This window comes from Erpetoichthys calabaricus, chromosome 6 (genome assembly GCF_900747795.2).
Source record: "Erpetoichthys calabaricus chromosome 6, fErpCal1.3, whole genome shotgun sequence".
Classification (NCBI taxonomy): domain Eukaryota; kingdom Metazoa; phylum Chordata; class Cladistia; order Polypteriformes; family Polypteridae; genus Erpetoichthys; species Erpetoichthys calabaricus.
In genome coordinates, this window is record NC_041399.2 from 197,450,984 (window position 1) to 197,471,806 (window position 20,823).

At 36.8% G+C, this 20,823-nt stretch overlaps 1 protein-coding gene across 1 annotated transcript in view; it reads left to right on the forward strand.

The window, feature by feature from the left end:
• Positions 1 to 20,823, forward strand: part of oplah (5-oxoprolinase, ATP-hydrolysing) — a 63,860-nt gene that overhangs the window by 16,840 nt on the left and 26,197 nt on the right. The window contains exons 5-18 of the mRNA XM_028804282.2: positions 937 to 1,060; positions 4,360 to 4,555; positions 4,708 to 4,873; positions 5,319 to 5,457; positions 5,549 to 5,616; positions 6,407 to 6,669; positions 6,761 to 6,873; positions 7,856 to 8,026; positions 10,207 to 10,344; positions 10,795 to 10,933; positions 13,040 to 13,152; positions 15,163 to 15,314; positions 18,483 to 18,643; positions 18,770 to 18,871. Of these exons, the coding sequence (XP_028660115.1) occupies positions 937 to 1,060; positions 4,360 to 4,555; positions 4,708 to 4,873; positions 5,319 to 5,457; positions 5,549 to 5,616; positions 6,407 to 6,669; positions 6,761 to 6,873; positions 7,856 to 8,026; positions 10,207 to 10,344; positions 10,795 to 10,933; positions 13,040 to 13,152; positions 15,163 to 15,314; positions 18,483 to 18,643; positions 18,770 to 18,871 (2,045 nt within the window). The remainder of the gene's footprint in view (positions 1 to 936; positions 1,061 to 4,359; positions 4,556 to 4,707; positions 4,874 to 5,318; positions 5,458 to 5,548; positions 5,617 to 6,406; positions 6,670 to 6,760; positions 6,874 to 7,855; positions 8,027 to 10,206; positions 10,345 to 10,794; positions 10,934 to 13,039; positions 13,153 to 15,162; positions 15,315 to 18,482; positions 18,644 to 18,769; positions 18,872 to 20,823) is intronic.

Consider the following 20,823-nt stretch of genomic DNA (forward strand, 5'->3'; position numbering starts at 1 on the left):
ATCCAATGAGTTGCTAATATCTGCTAATTTAACTTTTCTGCCAATTGAACACTAGGCAAAATAGTGTATGTCAGAGTAAAATGAGTTTAAACAGCATGAAAAGAATTACTGAAAAACTCAAACTATAGCACACAAAGAGTTGTAAAGAACTACTCTGGTAATGTAACAACTTAGGATGAATGGATATCACCAAGCTAGATTCTGAAATGCAAATTCAAAAGGCAGCATCACTGGTAGAAAATCCTGTTAAGGTATTTTCTACCCAATCACCGTGGGGTTTGACAGAACTAAATGAATAATACAATAATACAGTAATATGCTAATAGTCCTCTTTTCAATCTTAGTGCAAAATGAATGTTATGTAGAGTCTTAAAAATCCTAAATGTCTTATTAGCTTCATTTTGGTTTTATTTTTATACATTTTTAATTACTCCTTAGAAACATATTGCTTTCCTAACCACATGCTATAGCCATTTTAAGTTTTTATCTTTACAAGAAACTGTAGGCTCATTTGAACAAATACTTTACATACTTATTTTGTCTATACACCCATTATCCCAATTTGTTTTTACATTGCAGTTTTATGAGGAGACATTGCCTTCTCTAGCACCATAGAACACATGACCAGGGCTAACACAGCATGGGATGCCTTTACTTTGTATTGCATATTTAACACACACAAACATCTGTTTTCTAGTGGGCCATTTAGGAATTGGCAGTTAACCTAGAATGCATATCTTTAGAATATAAGAGGAAGCTGGAGTTGGGTAATGAACCCATAGCCATAAAGTGTAGTCACTGCACCTCCCTACTTTTTTCCTTACTGTATAATCAGTCTTATATAAAGGTTATTGAAGTACTGCAATTTCAATTAAAAGTGCAGTAAGGTGTATGTTGTCAACATATTGTTCTCTTAACTATTAGTTTTTTGATTAGGATCAACAGGAGAACGCCTTAAAGTGTGGTGGCCATTGGAGCTTCAGAATTTGGAAAAGAGCTTGAGACAAGTGTTGAAAAAAGGAATCTGTAGTCTGGCTGTGGTGCTGATGCACTCCTATACGTGAGTATCAATTGAGTAATTCAGAGGAGCACAGCCACATGGTTAACCTAATCAGAAATTCAACCATTAAAAGTATCTATACATTGTGAGACTTGCCCAGACACCATCAGACAGACACCGCATCTTTATAAAACTCATGTTTATTTTCTTCTTTTCAACCAACACAACAAAGTCCCGCACAACACATTGTGCTCCTAGCCCCAATCGCCTTTTTCCTGGGCCTTTCTCTCACTGTCTCTGTTCCTCTGTCCTCGGGAGCTTCGTCCTGCTCCCACTCCCAACTCCAGCTCCCTGATTGGAGGGAGGCGGACCCTTTTATTCTCACCCGGATGAGCTCCAGGTGCTCTGCCTGACGACACATCCTGGTGTGGAGGAAGTGTCAGGAGAGCATCCGGAAGCACTTCGGGTGTCCCCTTGAAGGATCGTCGTCCATGGGTGTGGCGGAAGTAAATGTGTCCCGGGCTCCATGAGGCTCGAGGCACCCCCTGGCGGTGGGCACGGGCCCCAATGAGCTTGAGCCTCCCTGCTTCCCTTTCGTAGCCCTCTTCCGGTCCACGGCAGTTGCCCCCTTGTGGCCCGGAGGACGAATCAGCCACCTCTCGGTCCTTCCAGGCGTCCCGGCCGGGTCTGACCCCCAGCCTCCTGCAACAACATCTACTAATTATGAGACAGAATAGTGAAAGTTATTGTACACATTTGCAGCAGCAAAAGGGCAAGTCTTTGAATTGTTTTTAGATTACTCACTATTTTCTCAAGGTTTTTATTTAAATATGATCTGGACACTGAGATAGCTGTGCTCTTCAAAGAGGCAGCATGAAATTCTTGAACCCACTTATTTGAACTTTTGGCCACAGGGTGCCAGAGCCTATCCCAGACGTTTTGAGCTCATGACAGGAGACCAGTCTCAACATTTAATTACTCGCACACACGCTCATCTCTCCTTCACATTTTTGGGGATGTTTGAAGAAACTAGCATAACTGGAGGACCCATAAAAAAACATGGGGAGAATGTGCAGACTGCACGTGAATAAAGACAGGATTAGAGCCCAAGGTATTGAACTTGTGAAACAGCAGCTCTGACCACTCCATACCATTATATCCTCAAAATAAGTTGTTTCTTTTTCTGTGAATAAGTATGTGAAGGAAAAGTATTTATTTGATTTTTGATCAGGACCAAGCAAAAACTGGAACCTGTTTCAACAGCACTTTGATGCATGGCATATACCACACAAGGACTAAGCACCAGATCATTGCTAAGCAAATTCACACACATGGACCAATTTAGAATCACCAGCCATAACACGTCTTTCCATTTTGATCTGACTGTTGTCATGGACTTTGTTATAATTTTTAGTTGTTGATTACTTTAAAAACAATGGCAGTATTGTTTTGTGGGTTTTAGTGGTCAATGAATTTTATGGTCTGGAATGTTTTTTTTATATTTTGTTCACTTTGAAATGTGTCTTTCCGTGGCAAAATTTTGTTGCTCCACAATTGCTTGTTGTTTGTAATGCAAGGTTGCCAGGCTGTTTCTAGGCAAGATGTCTGGTAGTGTGAGACGTGTGGCATAATTATCACTGCAATACAAAGGTTAGCATCATACACTCCTTTAATTCCTGAGTGATTTAAAACTTCAGAATCTAGTGTTATTATTTTAAAGATCTCTCTGGTTATGAACTGTTTTCTGTTCATCAGTTTTGATATACATCTTGCTGTTTGTCTTAGGCTTCATGTAATACTGTGGTACTTGACTTCCTTGCTATGACTCTCAATTTAGGATTTTTGTCTCATGTCCTTGCCATTGTTTATTTGTATCACATCCTCCCGGCTTTGACCTTGGCTGTTTGTTACAATCACATTACATCTTCTGATATCATCCTAGTTGAAACTGCTGCCATCCTGTGCTGTCATTACACCTATAATTGTTAGTGGCCATCAGAGTCTCTATAGCTGCTACTTTAGGGCAGTTTGCTGCAGGGTAAATTTGGTATAACCTGCAACCTGATATGCACTACTTTAATTGTAGAAGCACCAGTATAACTGACCTTGACTAAGATTGTTTTATCCATTCAACAGCCTTAGACAAGTGTGTGTTTTTGTGAGTGCAAACGAGCTCATACGAGGGTTGTTTCATAAGTTTTGAGACTCGGTCACTTGCCGTCATCGGAGGCGGACGAAATTTTTTTCTATTGTTCTACAATCCTTTCACATCTTCTAATAAATTTTTGGCCCACCCAGCTACAGATGGAGATGAGAAAAAGTGCTCGAAGTGGGGTCCAAAAGGTTGCCTTCCTCCACTGAAAGCCAGGCGCCAAAGGTCAGCCAATAGGACCATGTTTGCCGTCTTTTTTGGCTACAAAAAAATTATTGCTTCAGTTCCACGTCCTGAACGCACGACGATGAACTCTGATGTCTACACAACCCTGTGCCTTCCAGAAGTTTTCAAAAATCTCACTAGAGGTCGCCCGAATCGCACCTTGAAAAACTTCATCCTTCACCATGACAATGCGCCGCCTCACAAGTCAAACAAAACTGTTGAGTTCCTCGCCAAATCTGGGATCGAAGTCCTTCATCCGCCCCCTTATTCACCAGATTTGGCACCCTGTGACTTCTGGCTGTTCCCGACGGTGAAGAAGAAGCTGAAAGGAATGGATTTTGAGGACAGGGACAGCCTCATTTCTGCGGTGGAAGAGCAGCTTGACCAACTGACTGAACCTGATTTTCGTCACTGTTTTGATCGTTGGATTTATCGCATGAAAAAGTACATTGAAATCAGGGGAGAGTATGTTGAACAGCACTGAAGTGTTGCCAAATGACGAGGTTATGTGAGTAAAAATTTTCTTTGGAATTGACCAAATCATGTTGGATCTATTTAAAAAAGTCTCAAAACTTATGAAACAACCCTCGTATATCTCTGCTTTTGAGACCAACTATCCAAAGAAAGTTAGAATCAGAATTACTTTCAAAACATAAGCCTTTCATTAAGAGGCCTATTTTTTCTAAGCTTTCTTTAAGAATAAGGGAAGTCGGACAAAATACAGGATTGATTTCTGAAAACAGAACATAATACATAGAATTGCTATGATCTAAAGGAATCTCTTCTAAGCATTCTTGTAGATATTCTGCAGTTGTTTTCGTCATATCGATAGAGGTGTTATTTAATACTTATTTCCCAGAGAAATCTATTCCACTAGTCTAATACACCAACTAGAACTTAATTTGTTTTCTTCAAATGGCAGCTACTGTCATGTTTCTTTGTAATCTTTGTTGTTATTTCTGCCACTGTGTGAATTTCTCAGATGGTCAGCCCATGAAGTGCAAGTTGGTGAGCTGGCACGAAAAATTGGATTCAAGCATGTCTCGCTTTCTTCCCAAGTGATGCCTATGCTGCGCATTGTGCCACGTGGATACACAGCTTGTGCTGATGCCTACCTAACCCCCAAGATTCAGGAGTATCTGCATAGTTTCCAAAAGGGCTTCAAACAAGGCCTTGAGGTAGGTAAAATATTGAATATTTAAACCTGTTTTGATTTTTTTTCCAGTCTGAGTGTTTCTGAGTCACTTTTTGACAGAACAAAGAAACATGCATCTCTTTTCTGTTTTTCCAATAAAAGGTGTCATTTTGCTTGGCTTTTCTGTTTTTCCAGGGAGTGCAGGTTCTTTTCATGCAGTCAGATGGTGGCCTCACACCTATGAAAAAGTTCATTGGATCCCGTGCCACACTTTCTGGGCCTGCAGGAGGTGTTGTTGGCTATGCAATGACATCTTATAACCAGCAGACCAAACTGCCTGTCATTGGATTTGATATGGGAGGTGAGCAGATTCATTCATTTAAAAAGTGGACGATATGCCATAAAGTGAAGAGTATCAAAGGAAACTGTACTCCATTTGCAAAATTACTATTACTGTGTTGCTGAAGCAGTTGAACACAATATGATATAAAAGTAGTCTTTCCTAAAGAGGAAAGAAGAAAAGAATAAGAACTACAATCGTAATCCTATGAGTTATAGGCCAGTAAAAATTACAAAGGGTTATTGTCATATATTTACTGACACCTTTATCCAAGACAATATGCAAGATCAGGACATGTTATAAACAGTTTTACAAATGTTTAATTTTAAAGTTAGAGTAAAGTGATTTACTCAATTATTGGTGGAGGAATTGAGCCAGACGCTTTTAAAGTTCAGTGCATTTGTGAGTGCACTATGCTGCCTTATGTCTGACTCGGGTAAATCACATTCCCTTTCTCTCTTTCCAGGAACGTCAACAGATGTAAGCCGATATTCTGGTCAGTATGAGCACGTGTTTGAGGCCACTACTGCAGGAATTACATTACAAGCTCCGCAACTTGACATTAACACAGTGGCCGCAGGTGGGGGGTCCCGACTCTTCTTTAGGTAGGATGTGACACATGCTTTTCAGTCTCTTTACACATGCTAGTCCATATTTTGTTAAGTTACATAACTGGTGTGTGATTCTGATTGGCAGGTCTGGTATGTTTGTAGTGGGACCAGAATCTGCAGGAGCACATCCAGGACCAGCATGTTACAGAAAAGGTATGTATATGAATTACTCTTTCAGTTGTCCTTTTATCTCAGATGAATATGATCTTCAGTTTTAAATCAATGTTTTTTTTTCATCTTGTTCCTGTAAAGTGTGCCTCATTTTATGGGTAATGATACTAGATGGACAATTCTCACTTCACAGTTTGGTGTTTGGTGTGCTCAAATCAAAGTGGTAAACAACACAAAGGCCTGATGCAAAATTTAGTATGTGAACATACAGCATGTGAAAAAATTCCAGTCTCAATTCTTTCTGCACCAGGAGCCCAGTGCATCATTGAAACGGTAAACAATAAACTGTTTGCCTAGTATAACACCCAGAGGGAGAGTCATAAATATATAACCAGAATACAGTTGAAGTATAACTGCACAGACCTTAGGGTTTTATATGCTCTTATTCCTTCAGTGAATCATTGCCTTTTTGCATTCTAACTTGTTACTTGTAATTCCACTGAAATTTCATGATTCGATATATGAAGTGGAAATCTTCACAGTCTGATTTTTTTTTTTTGTTCCTCCTGCTGGTCTCCTGAGGGAAGAGTAAAATAAATAATAATTATCATAGGGCATCAGAGAGAAAATTTAGCGCCAGTCAGTTATTGATGTTTGACATCCAGAGCATAATTCAGCAGAATTATAGTAGCAGTTTACCCTCTGGATAAAGTGTAAATGTTAATGACAGCTTAAGGCAAGTAGAGTTAGTTGTTTTACTAGCTGGATATCAGAGCAGAATGTGATCTGCTGTGTGCTGGTTCTAGTAACTGATTTTTTAATTTCATTTCAGGGGGTCCCCTTACAGTGACGGATGCTAACCTTGCTCTAGGACGGCTTTTGCCTGATTTCTTTCCTTGTATCTTTGGACCTGCTGAGGATCAGCCACTTTCATATGAAGATACTCAGAGTGAGTTTCATCTTCTAACTGCCACCGTTAACAGTTTTCTCTCTGCGCAGTCTGGCCAACGGCAGATGACTGTTGAAGAAGTGGCCATGGGCTTTATCAGAGTGGCAAATGAAGCAATGTGCCGACCAATCAGGGCACTGACACAGGTGAGACAAGTGGAAGCATACAGTATTTGCCTTTAGTGATTAATACATTGAGATACTATTTTGATATTCTTCTGTTATTTCACATTTTCAGGCTAAGGGTCATGACACTTCCCGTCATATCTTGGCATGCTTTGGAGGAGCAGGAGGGCAGCATGCATGTGCCATTGCAAGGTCTCTTGGCATGAAGATGGTCTTTATTCATAAGTGAGTATGATTTGTCACCTTAAGAATGGCTAAAGGTTTAATCTCGGTAAAATGCAGGCTTCCATTGTGTTGTATATAAGACAAATAATTGAAGTTTTAATATTCATAGTAGTAATACAAAGGCTAGGACAATGTAAAAGTATTGCATACTCACATCTTACTTGTTTAGAATGGTTTTTTAAATTTTGCTAGTCAATAGAGTTGTGTCTTTTAGTTATAAAACATAATTTAGCAATTAATAACATAACAGAGGTGGGAAAGCTCCACAATTAATTTACGACTAGATGTCAAAATAAACACAATTTCATATTGACATTTATAGTCAAAATGTCTCCCAGAATCTCTTTCAGGTGTTCATCTTGCTTCATACAATACAGCAGTATCCTTGATGGGTCTCATTGGTTAAGAATGCAATTGTAGCCAATTGGTAATTTAATTAATAATGTCATCATTTATATAAGAATAAGGCTGTAAAGATAATTTATATTTGCTACAAACTATCAAGACAAGACTTGACCACTGTTTTTATATTCATTTAGATCAGTAATTCTGTTTAATGCACTGATATTTTCCACATCCATAAATGAAAGTTAAGTTAACTGGCATTTTAAATTTTCTCGATGGGGTCATTGGTTCATAGGATCCATATTGTCACATGTACAGATGAGTGAAATTCTTACTTGCATGTGCTAATCAACATGCAACACGTCACAACTCTCAGCAGCCATTTTCAGTATTACTACCTTACCCTGAAAACTTTGTTTTCCTTTTCTTGAAATTTCTGTCTTGATTATCAGATACAGGTTAGTGCAAGTGAGGCTGTGTGTATGAGGAAGCTTTGTGATGGACTACTTCCCCATCTAGTGTTCCTTTCTACCTTGCTAGCAAGATATACTGTGGCCCTCTCATCTCTGATGTACTGCAGAAAATTTATGTGCTCTCACTATTCTTTACTAGTCACTGAGTGTGTTTCCTCTTCTAGGTATGCTGGTATCTTGTCTGCATATGGAATGGCACTGGCAGATGTTGTCCATGAAGCACAGGAGCCTTCCTCATTGGAATATACATACAAGTCATTCTCCAAGTTGGACAAACGTATTGAAGAGTTGGAATGTCAGTGTGTGGGAGAGCTGCAAGCTCAGGGGTTCACTAGGTGAGAAGTGATACAGGAACTGTGTTCTTTTTTTCAACCCTGTTTTTTTACTTAGACAGTGCTGACCTGACTATATGCATCACTGTTTTATCATGTTAGAAGAAATTATTAATCTTAGCACCCTGCATTGATAAATCAGACAGAGAATAGCTTCAGCATTTACTTAAATATCATATTTATTTGTATCAAAGTCAATTGCAGCAGATACATGTATAAGCAATACAAAGAGTTATGCAAATTGATTCATGCAATCTTCATTCAGTCCTAGATAATCTTTCCCAGATGGTCCAGGTCTATATAGTTACAGATTATATATTCTTATTTCTAAAATGAAAAGAAAGATTTCTTACCAGAGAGGGAGCTCTTTTCCAAGTGTTCATGGCTCTTCTCAAAAGTGTCCATGTGTGCAGTTGAGCGGAGCTCTTAGAAAGCAACTTAAAATCCATTTTTGCCACAAGCACCGATCGAACTAAAATAATAATTTATTGAACTCCTTTTGGAAGAAGTGTAGTAAAAGGAACTGACACTCTCTTCCCTTCTCACCTAAAGTGAGAGCCTAGCTTTCTTTCTTAGAATATAAGAAATTTGATAAAAAGAGGAGATCATTTAGAACATCAGTTTACTATTTTTAGTTAATAGCTGAATTTTCTCAGTATCTCATCCATATAGTTCTTAAAGGTTGTCCAGAGGTTTGTTCCAACTACATGTTTTAATAGTTTGTTCCAGATTCCAACAACTCTTTGAATAAAGAAATGCTTCCTGGCTTCAGTCCTACATGTAAATGCACTTCCCCTTAATTTACACTGAAGTTCTCAAGTATGTGATTAAGTTTAAAGATGTCTGCTGGATATACTTCATCAGTGCCTTTGATAATTATGAAGACCCAAACTATGTTCCCACACAATCTTCTGTGCTTGAGACTAAACTGGTTTAATTTCCTGAGTCTGTCAGAGTAGGGATTGTCCTTAAGTCCTGGGATGTACTTGGTTGCTCTCCTCTGCATAGCTTCAAGTGCTGCTATGTTTTTCTTGTAGCATGGTGACCAGAACTACACACAGTACTCCAGATGTAGCGTCACTAGTGCATTATATAGTCTGAGCATAATGCCCATTGATTTATATTTAGCGGTTTTTATTATATAACCTAACATTTTATTTGTCTTTTTAATCACTTCTGCACATTGCATTTAGATGATGAAAATGTTGTGTCAGCATAAACCCAGAAATCCTTTTCAAAGGTTGCATCCTTTAGGACATTGTCTACAATCTGGTATTTATAACTGATGCTCCTTTTTGTAGCACTTTACACTTTTCTATATTAAAATGTATTTCTGAAGTGTTCTTTCTCCCAGTTCTGAAGCTTGTCCAAGTCTGCTTGAATTGTTTTGCTGCCTCCTCCATGTCTGCCATTACTCCAATTTTAGTATCATCTTTGAGTTTCACAAATTCAAAAAGTATACCAAAATCAATGTCATTAATATAAAGACCCCTGACAGATAATCCCCTGAGGAACTCCACTAATGATGTAAGTCCACATAAAGCATTCTCCTCTTTATCTACACTCTTTAACTCTTGCTGGTTAAGTAACTTGAAAGCCAGTTTTGCAGGCTACCTCTGATGCCTACAGATTCTAGTTTCAGAATTAATTTTCGGTATGGGACCATATCAAAGGCTTTTTGAAAGTCTTAAGTAAATTTTGTTTGTGCTTTGTTTTTGTCAACTGTTACAGTTGCCTGTTCAAAAAAAAAAATCTAAATTGAGTTGGCAAGATCTTCCTCTTATAAACCCATGCTCACTTTTATTTAGTTATATCAGTTTTCTACTTTATTTACTATTATAGTTTCCATAATGTTGCATGGTACAGAAGTAAGACTTTCCATTTCTTCTAGCAATGCAGATAACATTTTTACAATTTCTCAATACATAAGAATGTTACTGAATCATTATCATCAAAAGTCAATGTTATTTTCCCATGGGAAGCAAAAACTGCATGTTCTAACTTAACGAAACACTCTGAACCCTTCTTTGTCTTGAGCTTTCCCAGAATACACTGTACTTCTTTTCATCATGGCAAGACTTTCAGGCTTCAGCCGTTTGCCTAAAATCTGTCAGCTGAAAAGATTAAAATGTCTCCCATACAATCCCTGTTGTTTTCCAAAATAATTTTCACTTCTTTTTCAGGTCTCAGATCAGTACAGAAATCTTCTTACATCTTCGCTATGACCGAACTGACTGTTCTCTTATGTGTTCTGCTAATGGATATCCTAGCAATGAGAAGTCTTGTCATGCTGGTGATTTCCGAGCTTCCTTTACTGACAGGTGAGACAGTGAACCCAAGCCAATATTTGACAAAATGTATTCTATACAGTAAAGAGTATGGGTTTTCAGGAACATTCATTAGGCTGCCCACTCAGAGTTATCTTCTTATCCAGGGCTATTTAAAAACCAGCAAAGTGTTTGGAGCATGCATTAATGTGACTGAGTGTGAGACTTTGTGATATAAATAAATCATTTCAGCCAGGTTGTCTATTAACAACACTGATGCTAAAATGTTATATCTGATTTGTGCATTACTTAAGATAGCGAATGTCTTCTTGATGTAATATGTTCCTTATAATTTAGTTATGTTTCTGTGATTAAGAAGATTCACATATTGACAAGATGCCCTGGATAATCTACATTTTTGGTTGAGTGAACTGCTCATTACTCTCACACATAGTGCATTTGATTCCCAGATCTTGTGCTAAGTCTGCTATGATTTCTTTACAGGTACCTTAGGGAGTTCGGTTTTACTATACCTGAACGACGCATCATGGTGGATGATATACGTGTAAGGGGCATTGGTAGGACAGGCATTGCTGATGAGAAACGTATTAGCAGAAGTATGAATCAGCCACAAGTTAAAAAGGTAATTTTTGATGTAATGCACTTTGCTGTGCCTTTTTTTTAGTCCAATAATGTATTAACAATCACATAAAAATGTCAAGAATGTGAAAATGCTAGGGTCAATTGACTTAATAAAGCAAGTGAAGATAGATAATGAAGAAGTACAGATTGTTAAAGATGGATTTAATTTTCCTGAGGTTAAAAACTACATGGATAGAGTTTACTGTCACAAAATTTAGATTTCATTCAGCTCAATGTATTGGTATAAGGTACAGTGAGCACTGACAAGTTCAAAGCTTTGCTCACATGTACAAATTCAGTTAAGGTGAAACACAATTTTAAATTAAATTAATTGCCATATATATTAAGCCAACGGTATATATAACTGCAAGAGAGGGAAAAAAAAGCACTGGTCTACATGGACCCTGGCGCAAATAAATTCACAGAGCCTATGTGCCTTTGCCCCAGTTAGATATAATGAGCTTCAACATGAGTTGGTATTACACCCTCCCAAGGTTACTTCTAGGAAAGCCCAAACTCACTTTCTTTGTGATGGCTATAGGAACTATAGGTTAGGACTCTGTCTAGTGGAGCCCTTAAATGGTTGGGTCTGTCAGGTAGTCCTTCTTTTCACAAGTATGGATGGCATGCATCCACATAACGGTCTGGAAGATAACTGACCCGATGGTCTTAACCATTATAAGAGCAACGTCTTCCAGGCTTTTCTTGCCCTTGGGGCAGTATGCTGACTCTTATCAGCCAGGAGGACTTCTGGCCTCTCACCAAATCTACATCACTTTACTCTGTCTCTGGTGGCATCAGATAATTTGCTTCAAGAATCTCAGTGCACCTGCAGAGCCTTCTGTCTCCTGCAGTTAGGCATCGTTCCACATTGACATGTAAAGTTGCACCTCATAGCCAGTGCAGAGTTTTTGTCTCTAAGTTCAGTGTTGGAATCTGTGCCTGCGTGATGCCATAATTTTCTCTTTGGAAAAGTATTGTCAATGTGGCTATACATAGCAAGATCTTTTTTGTAAATATTTGAAACAGCAGTATACTGTATTGTTACCTTAATTTCTAAACAATTGTTGACAAACCATGAGTCCTTCACATTATATAGAGCCAGTTAGCCTAAAATCTCTATTTTTGGGATGTGAGAAGAAAACCAGAGCACCCAGTGTGAACACAGGGAGAACATAATACCCCTTTCAGAATTCAAACCCAGAATCCTGGAGTTGTCAGCAACAGTGCTAACCATTCCACCACGGTGTTTCCCTTTATTAGTAGTGTTGTTTTTTTTTGATGTAGACTCTATAGTAGATAATATAAGAAGAGCAGCTCAGCATAGTTCAGTGAACCTCTAAGACAATTAACATTGATGTTTTTGTATTATGCCAGTTACATGTATGTTTAACAAGTTACCTAGTAGTATATTTAAAGGTAAGGAGGATTGAGGACTGTGAGGTTTTTCATATCTTGCTTTGGCCTGATTTGTGAAGCATTACTTAAATAGTAATCAATGAGTGCCATTGGCAGAATAGCATTTTCTCTTCACAATTATTAGTGATTTTCAATAGTGTTGTTGTGAATGACTTTAAAGGGACTCATTTCATTTTTTAAAATAAACATTAATTCAGTAAGCCATGTCTAGCTTGATCTGTCTTAAGTTTTACATTTTACATTTCTATTTTCTTTATTTTTGTAATTATGATGCAGTTATAAACAAAATAAATCAATGGGGGGGGGGGGGGGGAGTGGGGGGGTGCGGGGATCATGGTAATGCAATGTTATTGCTACTGCTTCACAGATCCAGCATCCTGGTTTGTCACATGCCTGGACACAGTGCAAATTTCACATGGACATTCTCCCTATGTCTTATTTCATTTCCCTCCAGGTTACAGCAGTTTTCCTCCCATATAGGCTGACTGGCGATACTAATATGGTGCTTTTTGAGTGTGAGTGTGGGTGTGTGTGCAAGAGGATCCTATGATGGATTGGGGCCCTGTCAAGGGCTATTTTCTACTTGTTCCTAGAGTAGATTCCACAATTCCGAATTGGATTAAGCAGGTTGAGAAGCTTCTGTTACAGTAATATAAGTAGGTATAAATCCTTTTCCTATGTTTTCAAGGTGACACGGTGCTATTTTGACAATGGTTACGAGGATACTAAGGTTTTCCTTCTTGAAGAACTATCCTGTGGGCACATCATTTTGGGTCCAGCAATCATCATTGATAAGAACAGGTATGAAGGGGTTTGCTGCTAGAACTACCCAGGACCAAAGAACATTTTATTGGTTTCCAATTTAATAGCTCTATGTTTTTATGATTAACATTTGCATAATAACTAGTGAGGTATTTCCAATCAAATGATGCTTGCACAATACGAATTTCAAGTATTCCTTGTTTTATATACATTGAGTGTATTTACAGTAAGTTGGTTCTGGGTAAAATGTAACAGAATCAGAAAAGTTGTGTTTATATTATTACTTGATCAGCACTGCTTTGATAGAATATGACAGGTTTGTAAGTGCACTCCTGAACATTTACTTTGGTACTTTTTTCATCAGAAGAGTTGGTAGACAGAGTACTGACTTGGACTAAACAATTCACCCTGACATAGCCCAACCTACCCAAAATAATATGCAATGTAAGAGGCTGACTTTAAATTTCACAATAATTAAAGAAAGATGACACTCTGTTCCTGCTGCATTCAAAAGATGTTACTCATCTCGTCCCTGATCTCAGGTCATCTCTTCTCCTTAGATGGAGAAAAAGCAAGCTATCATTCAGGTGTGCTATAGGAATTTCTATAGTGTGTATTCGGACTTATGATATCAGTGACTCACTTGAAATAGAATGAGAAATAACCTGCTATTAAAGTTAGTCACATCAGTCTATTCTTAATAAATGCTTTCTTTTTGCAAAGTCTTTAATATGTGTTTATAATGCAGCACATTACCAGAAATTCTTTGCTTATTTATACTAGAGGTAATAAAGGTTTGCATTCTGCAAGCTATTTTGGTTTTCTTGAGGAATGGATAAAATGGTTATTGTGACAGTATAGTAAACGAGAAAAGTATGGAATATTAATGAAGGATTTTGTAACTGGAATGATGATTTTTAAACTCCAAGGTAAATAACTACAGGAACAAGTCAGATAGGTAGATAGATAGATACTTTATTAATCCCAATGGGAAATGTGAAATAATAAAGAACAATTCAGAATATATAGAGACGGTAACCACTCTGATTTTATAATAGACCTTGGTAATATAATTGGTGTAAATTACAGAATAGAGAAGAAGTCAAATGAAAAATTTAAAAGAAATCAAAAGATATTATTGTTTATAGATAATGAAATAAAATAAATGTACCTCTTAATACATAAAGAATGAATAGAAGTGACTGTAAGGTGTGAATATATTAAACAATTTAGTAAAATGTATGACAATATTTTATTTTTCTGGTTAAGAAATAATTTTGTTGTAATTTTTGATTTCTTATATCACTTATGTAGTATGGATAATTATTCTTTTGCATATATTTTTGTTAATGAGACATGTTTAAGAAAAAGCAAGATATAAAGGATATGGGTGAAACTCCAGCCACAAAGAGTTGCTATCAGACATGCTACCATCTGCGGTATTCTGCAACTGCCAAAAAAAGTCACTAAGTTTGCCTATTCTGACTGTCAAATGTGGGAAAATCATTGCAGTTTTTTCTGATTTGCACAATTAAAATACATGCTTGGTGAAGTTATATTGAATCAATCTATTAGTAAGAAGTGTTTCTTTAGGTTGTCTCCAGATAGTGAAGACATACATACACACACATACAAATGTATATATCTGGTATATATTTATAATTTAAACTTCTTTTTGTCTCTAAGGAGGGAAAACAAACAAACTAGTAGTTTTTAGGGAAAGCTAAGATGTGATTTTAGCAAAGAAATTTATAGTACTGTCCCAAACAGATCTTATGTTTTCATATCATGCATTTTCATGAACTGGAACATTTGATATTTAAATTTTGTAAGTATAAAAGTGATTAACTTTTTGGAGACCACTGTAGTTTTTAAATGGTATTTTGCTTCTTTACGTTTTTAGAGTAGTCTAGCAATTACCATTTAAATACCAAACATGTCCTCTGTGTTTGGCTATTAACCTAGTCTTTTGGTTTTGTTACAGTAAACACCATGCCTTATTTTTCACTTTCCTGTAAACTGTAATGACTTTTTTGAATTTTTCTTTAGTACAATTTTAATCGAACCTGACTGCGAAGGAAAAATTACAGAGCAAGGAGATATACAAATTAGCATCGGGACTGGTAAAATTCAACAAGTTGGCACAGAGCTTGATGCCATTCAGTTGTCCATTTTTTCACATCGATTTATGAGCATTGCAGGTGAGGTGGTTTCTATAATGCAGCCACTAGATACAGTTCCCTATATGTATGTGTTTATGTGATTCTCTTTTTATCAATTAGTTACAACATAACTGTTTATCATATTGAATTTTGTTTCTGATTGAATGTTCTTATTTATTTATTTATATTTAGGGGTGGGCAGTATGACAAATTCTATATCACGGTATTTTTGTAAATTATCCCGGTTTCACGGTATTCAACGGTATTTTTTTCCCATGCATGAGTGGATGTTAACCACATTGCCACTGCAATTACTGCAGTAGACTGGCTAAGAATAACCTATTCCACTGTCATGAGCATTGTACATTGTACAAAGAAAACATTTTATTGTGCACACAAGTATTAATACAGGTTGGCATGGCCCCATAAAGTGATAGTTTTCAAGGGGGTGGCACTAATGAAGAGAAGGAATCACATTGCATGACAGATGCATTCAAAATATAGAACCTTTTTATTGAACAAATTTTGCAAAAACTTAAACTATTATTTTGACGACATATTTTCAACCATCCAAAGAGGCATTTAGACTTAGTAAAATATCCAGATGTGCTTGCCAAAAGTTGTATTGCACTGAACGTGTCTTAGAAAAAGAATAAATAGTAAATATTTTTTGTAAACCAACTACACTTTCTGTTAATGTTAACCATCTCTGTCCACTGACACGTTAAAGTGACTTTTTACCATCATTAAACTGCATAATATTTAAACTAATAAATAATAACAATAAAATAAATAATAGTATTATTACTAATAGTTGCACCATTACTTCAAGACTTCAAGCCCAGGTGCATTACACAAATTAAAATAAAATAAAACAAGTGCAACTTGGTGATGACATCTTTACCAACTGAACCATCATTTAGGCAAACTGCATTAATATGGACCTTGCTTCAAGCTAAGCTATATACATAAATAATAAAACTGCAACTTACATTTATAATGCTATTTGTGGTATAGCCATACGGAATTGTATTAGGGCCACGGTGAAGAAAAAAAAGTACGAACACAGGGAAGAAAAAAACAAACTATATGTCGAGAATAAAGTCGACATGTTGACTTTACTCTCGACATTTCCACTTTAATTTTGACGCTTATGTCGAGATTAAAGTCGACATTTCCACTTTATTCTCATAGTTTATTTTATAATTAAAGTAGAATGTTGTAAACTAAACTTCATCCTAAAATCAATGTTTAATTTACTAGATTTTCTCAAACCTCATCATAAGTTAATGCAGCACATTAAATGCTTTGTATTAAGTGTTCTCCGACCCAGTTGTTAATCACTACGCTTCTTAAACTGACTTCCTCTTGTACTGAGGAGGCGCCTGCAGCGATCGCCGCACAGAATACATTCACTTCATGATAGCACGTACCGATTTAACATGGCTTGGGGAACACTTAACACAAAGCATTTAATGTGCTATATAACTTAAGACGGGGTTTGAGAAAATCTAGTAAATTTAAATATTCATTTTATGATGAAGTTTAGTTTACGATGTTCTACTTTAATTACAAATTACGCGAATGAAGTCAACCTGTCGATTTTAATCTTGACATAAACGGCAAGAATAAAGTAGAAATATCGAGAATAAAGTCAACATGTCGACTTTATTCTCATCATAAGCGTCGAGATTAAAGTGGAATTGTCGAGAATAAAGTCAACATATTGTCACATTATTACACAGTACCCAGGTACATTACACTGTACTGAAAAAAAATAAAACAAGCACAACTTGGCTTGCAGTATTATCCAGTAGTATAGAAACAGTATTTACACATTTGAACGTAATGGTCCACATCCGAACTTTTAAACCCAAAGTATCTCCAGGCAACGGCCGTGACTCCTTTTTTTCGGCAAAAGTTCTTCTGTGTCATCATGTTCAACTTTATCATCAACTACAGCTTCAGTTTCGGAATGTTCTCTGTCCATTTTCACCGCGCAATACCTACACTACCACTACCTATTTAGCGGTGTAGCAGTGAAAAAGAGTCCCCGCGCAACACCTCTGTGATTAGTGGTGTAGCAGTGAAAAAGGTCCCCATTTGAACAGTTTCCCGCTGCTCCACGTTCCGAACGTTGTTTACGTTGTTGGTGTTGCGGTATAAGGAAAATCCATATCATAACAAAAATAAAAAACGTTTTTTCGGTATGAACTGGTATACCGCCCAGCACTAATATATATATATATATGCAGTGGAACCTCGGCTTGCGAGCATAATTCATTCCGGAAACGTGCTCGTAGTCCAAAGCACTCGTATATCAAAGTGAATTTCCCCATAGAAAATAATTGAAACTCAGATGATTCATTCGACAACCCAAAACTATTCATATAAAAATGATTAATACAAAATATAAAGATAGATAGATAGATAGATACTTTATTAATCCCAATGGGAAATTCACAAGTAAAAATACATAAAACAAATTAACCTGCACTTTACCTTTGAAAAGAATAATGGCTGGTGTGAGTGAGTTTCTAAACTCTTGTGGGATTGCACCCAACAGGATGACACGCGGAAGAGCGTCCCAAAGCAATCGGAGTCTCCCAGCACTGTAGCAGTTCGCCATAAAAGCGAATCCGAAAAGATCACGGACATGCTATAAGCGCCTGCCGTTGATGGGTGATACAAGGAACATTATAAATGTGCAGGGCCCTGCCTGACTGCTGTGTCTATGTATAAATAACCACACTGTTGCTGTTTCAAGCTGAATAAAGCTGGTGTTGCTAAAGTACTGAGACTCAGCTTTGTGTTTTTTGGGTGCAAGATGGGGACTCGCACGTCACAGCACACACACACACGCTCACACACAGTCACAATGCTAATGCTGTAGTAAACAGTATACGCTCGTACGGTTGTTGACTATATGAGTGAGGCATGCCGACTCAGATGGAGAATAGGAGACGATTGCCCACAATCCAGCAGCGAGAGAGAGAGAAGAACCATCAGCTCAGTTGTGATCACATGACACTCAGCAGACAAAGCGTATACATACTACTCGTACTGCAAGACCTCGCTCGTTTATCAAGTCAAAATTTATTAAAAATTTTTGCTTGTCTTGCAAAACACTTGCAAACCCGAGGTTCCACTATATATAATATATTATACATACATGTATATATAGGTATAATTTTTTTTTTTCTTCAGAACAGATGGGTAGAATTCTACAGAGGACTGCAATCTCCACCAATATTAAGGAGCGTCTGGATTTTTCATGTGCTCTTTTTGGGCCTGACGGAGGCCTGGTGTCTAATGCACCCCACATCCCAGTCCATTTGGGTGCCATGCAGGAGACTATTCAGTTTCAGGTAAATTCATTGCAGCTATTTATTCTGATATGCTGTATCTAACAGGGTTACAAAACATGGGAAGAGCTGTCAAGTTTGAAAATAATATCTGAATATGTTTGATATCAGAGACAATTTATTTTTCAGATTAAAGAGCTTGGCGATAGTCTATGTCCAGGAGATGTTATTCTAAGTAACCACCCCTGTGCTGGTGGAAGCCACTTGCCAGACCTAACAGTTATTACACCTGTGAGTAAAACCTTTTTCCAGTATCAACACTTAGCATTTTACACATCTTTAAAACTGGACCAGGGTAAAAAGAGCAACATAAATTCGATCCTTTACTTATGAAGAAAAATAAATATCTATATAAAGTCTCTTGGAAATTGATAGTGCTTCTAAATTTATTTTTAATTATTTTGGAAACCTCACATGCTGTCACAGGTAGTTAGCAGTTCCAAAAAGTGACTGAGATAATCCAGAGGCAATGACACGTATATAACTTTTGAGTAAGAAATATTTGTTTTGAAGCATCCTGTAATGGGCCACTACACAATTCTTTTTTGGTGTTAAAGATCTTTGATAGGAATTACAAAACACAGAGCAAAAATGTTTGTTTTCTGATTAAATATATTTAATTGTAAGTCTACAAATGATAGTTACCTATGCAAAATAAACAAAAGATACATATGCACAATATTTGTAGATTAATGGGTTTCAGCACTGTACGGTAGCTGTGACAGAAACTGTCAGTAGTAGGGTTTACAATCTGTTAGATCCTGAATCAAATGCTTTTGAATAAGAGAACATGTGTTTACACTACAATCTGATCCACTTGTACCCTGCACACTATGATGCATTTATTACAGTACTTTGTACTACTGGAGAGGTGCAAAAATTCTGAATAAAAATGATCTGACTCAAAATCTGACAATCTACCAGTACATGGTTTTTAAATAATACGTTACTTTATTTAAGTGTATGTTAGTTAATCATTGTTTGCATATTGTGTTATTAATTCTAAGTAGTTTTGATTTGTGTTGGAAAATTTAATTATTCTGCTGAAATACAAGACCTCATATGGACTTACAAAGTATTACCAATCAATCTGGAGAAAACAGCACTAGCCAGATAAGACAAGGTGTAGTGTAATGACCTCTCACCTTACTCAAGTAAAGCGATATAAAGTAAAAATATTATAATTAAGTCAAACGAAAATAATGTTTTGTGCTCAAATTATATTTAGAGTGAAACAATACATGTTAGCTTACCTTTTATTTTCACAAATAAGTTACAGCTAATCCTTAAGTTCTTTTTGAGGAAACCAAGAAGCACATTTACAGTGCCCTCACAATTCTTCTAAAACACAGACTGGAAATTCATATGAGCTCAGCTGGGAAGTAGGAATGTGAGACTGTACAAGTGGAAACTCTAAAAATTCCGACAAAATGTGAGGGTAGCACTCCTGTTAGGCATATGGATCAATGAAATAGATTCACGAGGGTGTAAATTAGGTGTATGTCAGATCATATTACATCTGTGGGTAAAATAAATATTTTGACATTTGTTTTGGGAGCATATCCAGTAAAAAGGTGACAAAGGTCATTGCACACAACATGATATTGTGCTGAAATTTAAAAACCAACGTCCACTGTATTAGTATTACTATCAAAGGCAAACTCTAATTTGGTCATAGGAAACCACACAGAAGATGTGTATGAAAATAGAGTAAGACATGTAACCAATAATCTTGATTGATAGTAAAGACCTTTGAGTCAAGGTACAACAAGAAGCACTGTCGCTAGCTCTATAGAAAATTATTCTACTAAGACAAAAGTACTGAAAACCAAGCTAGTTACAGCTGGTAAGCTAACACTCACAACTGACTGTTAGGCTAGATTAAAACCAAAAGTTAAATTACAATAACATGCCATTATATAAACGATAGGGTTTCTGGGATCATTATCATCACATTTACTGAGTAAAATGAAATTGACTTGCTAATCCGCATGCAACATGTTACCAGCATCAGCATCATGATTAGTGAGTTCAACGACCTTACTTCAAAACTTCTATTTTCCTTACTTTAAAACATTAAGGACACATTTGTCATTAACAGACAAGCAGTTGTTTTATCACTTGTGTATGGGGTTTTAAGGTATCAGTCCGCTCACTGAAAGATATTGCAGTATTGAATCACA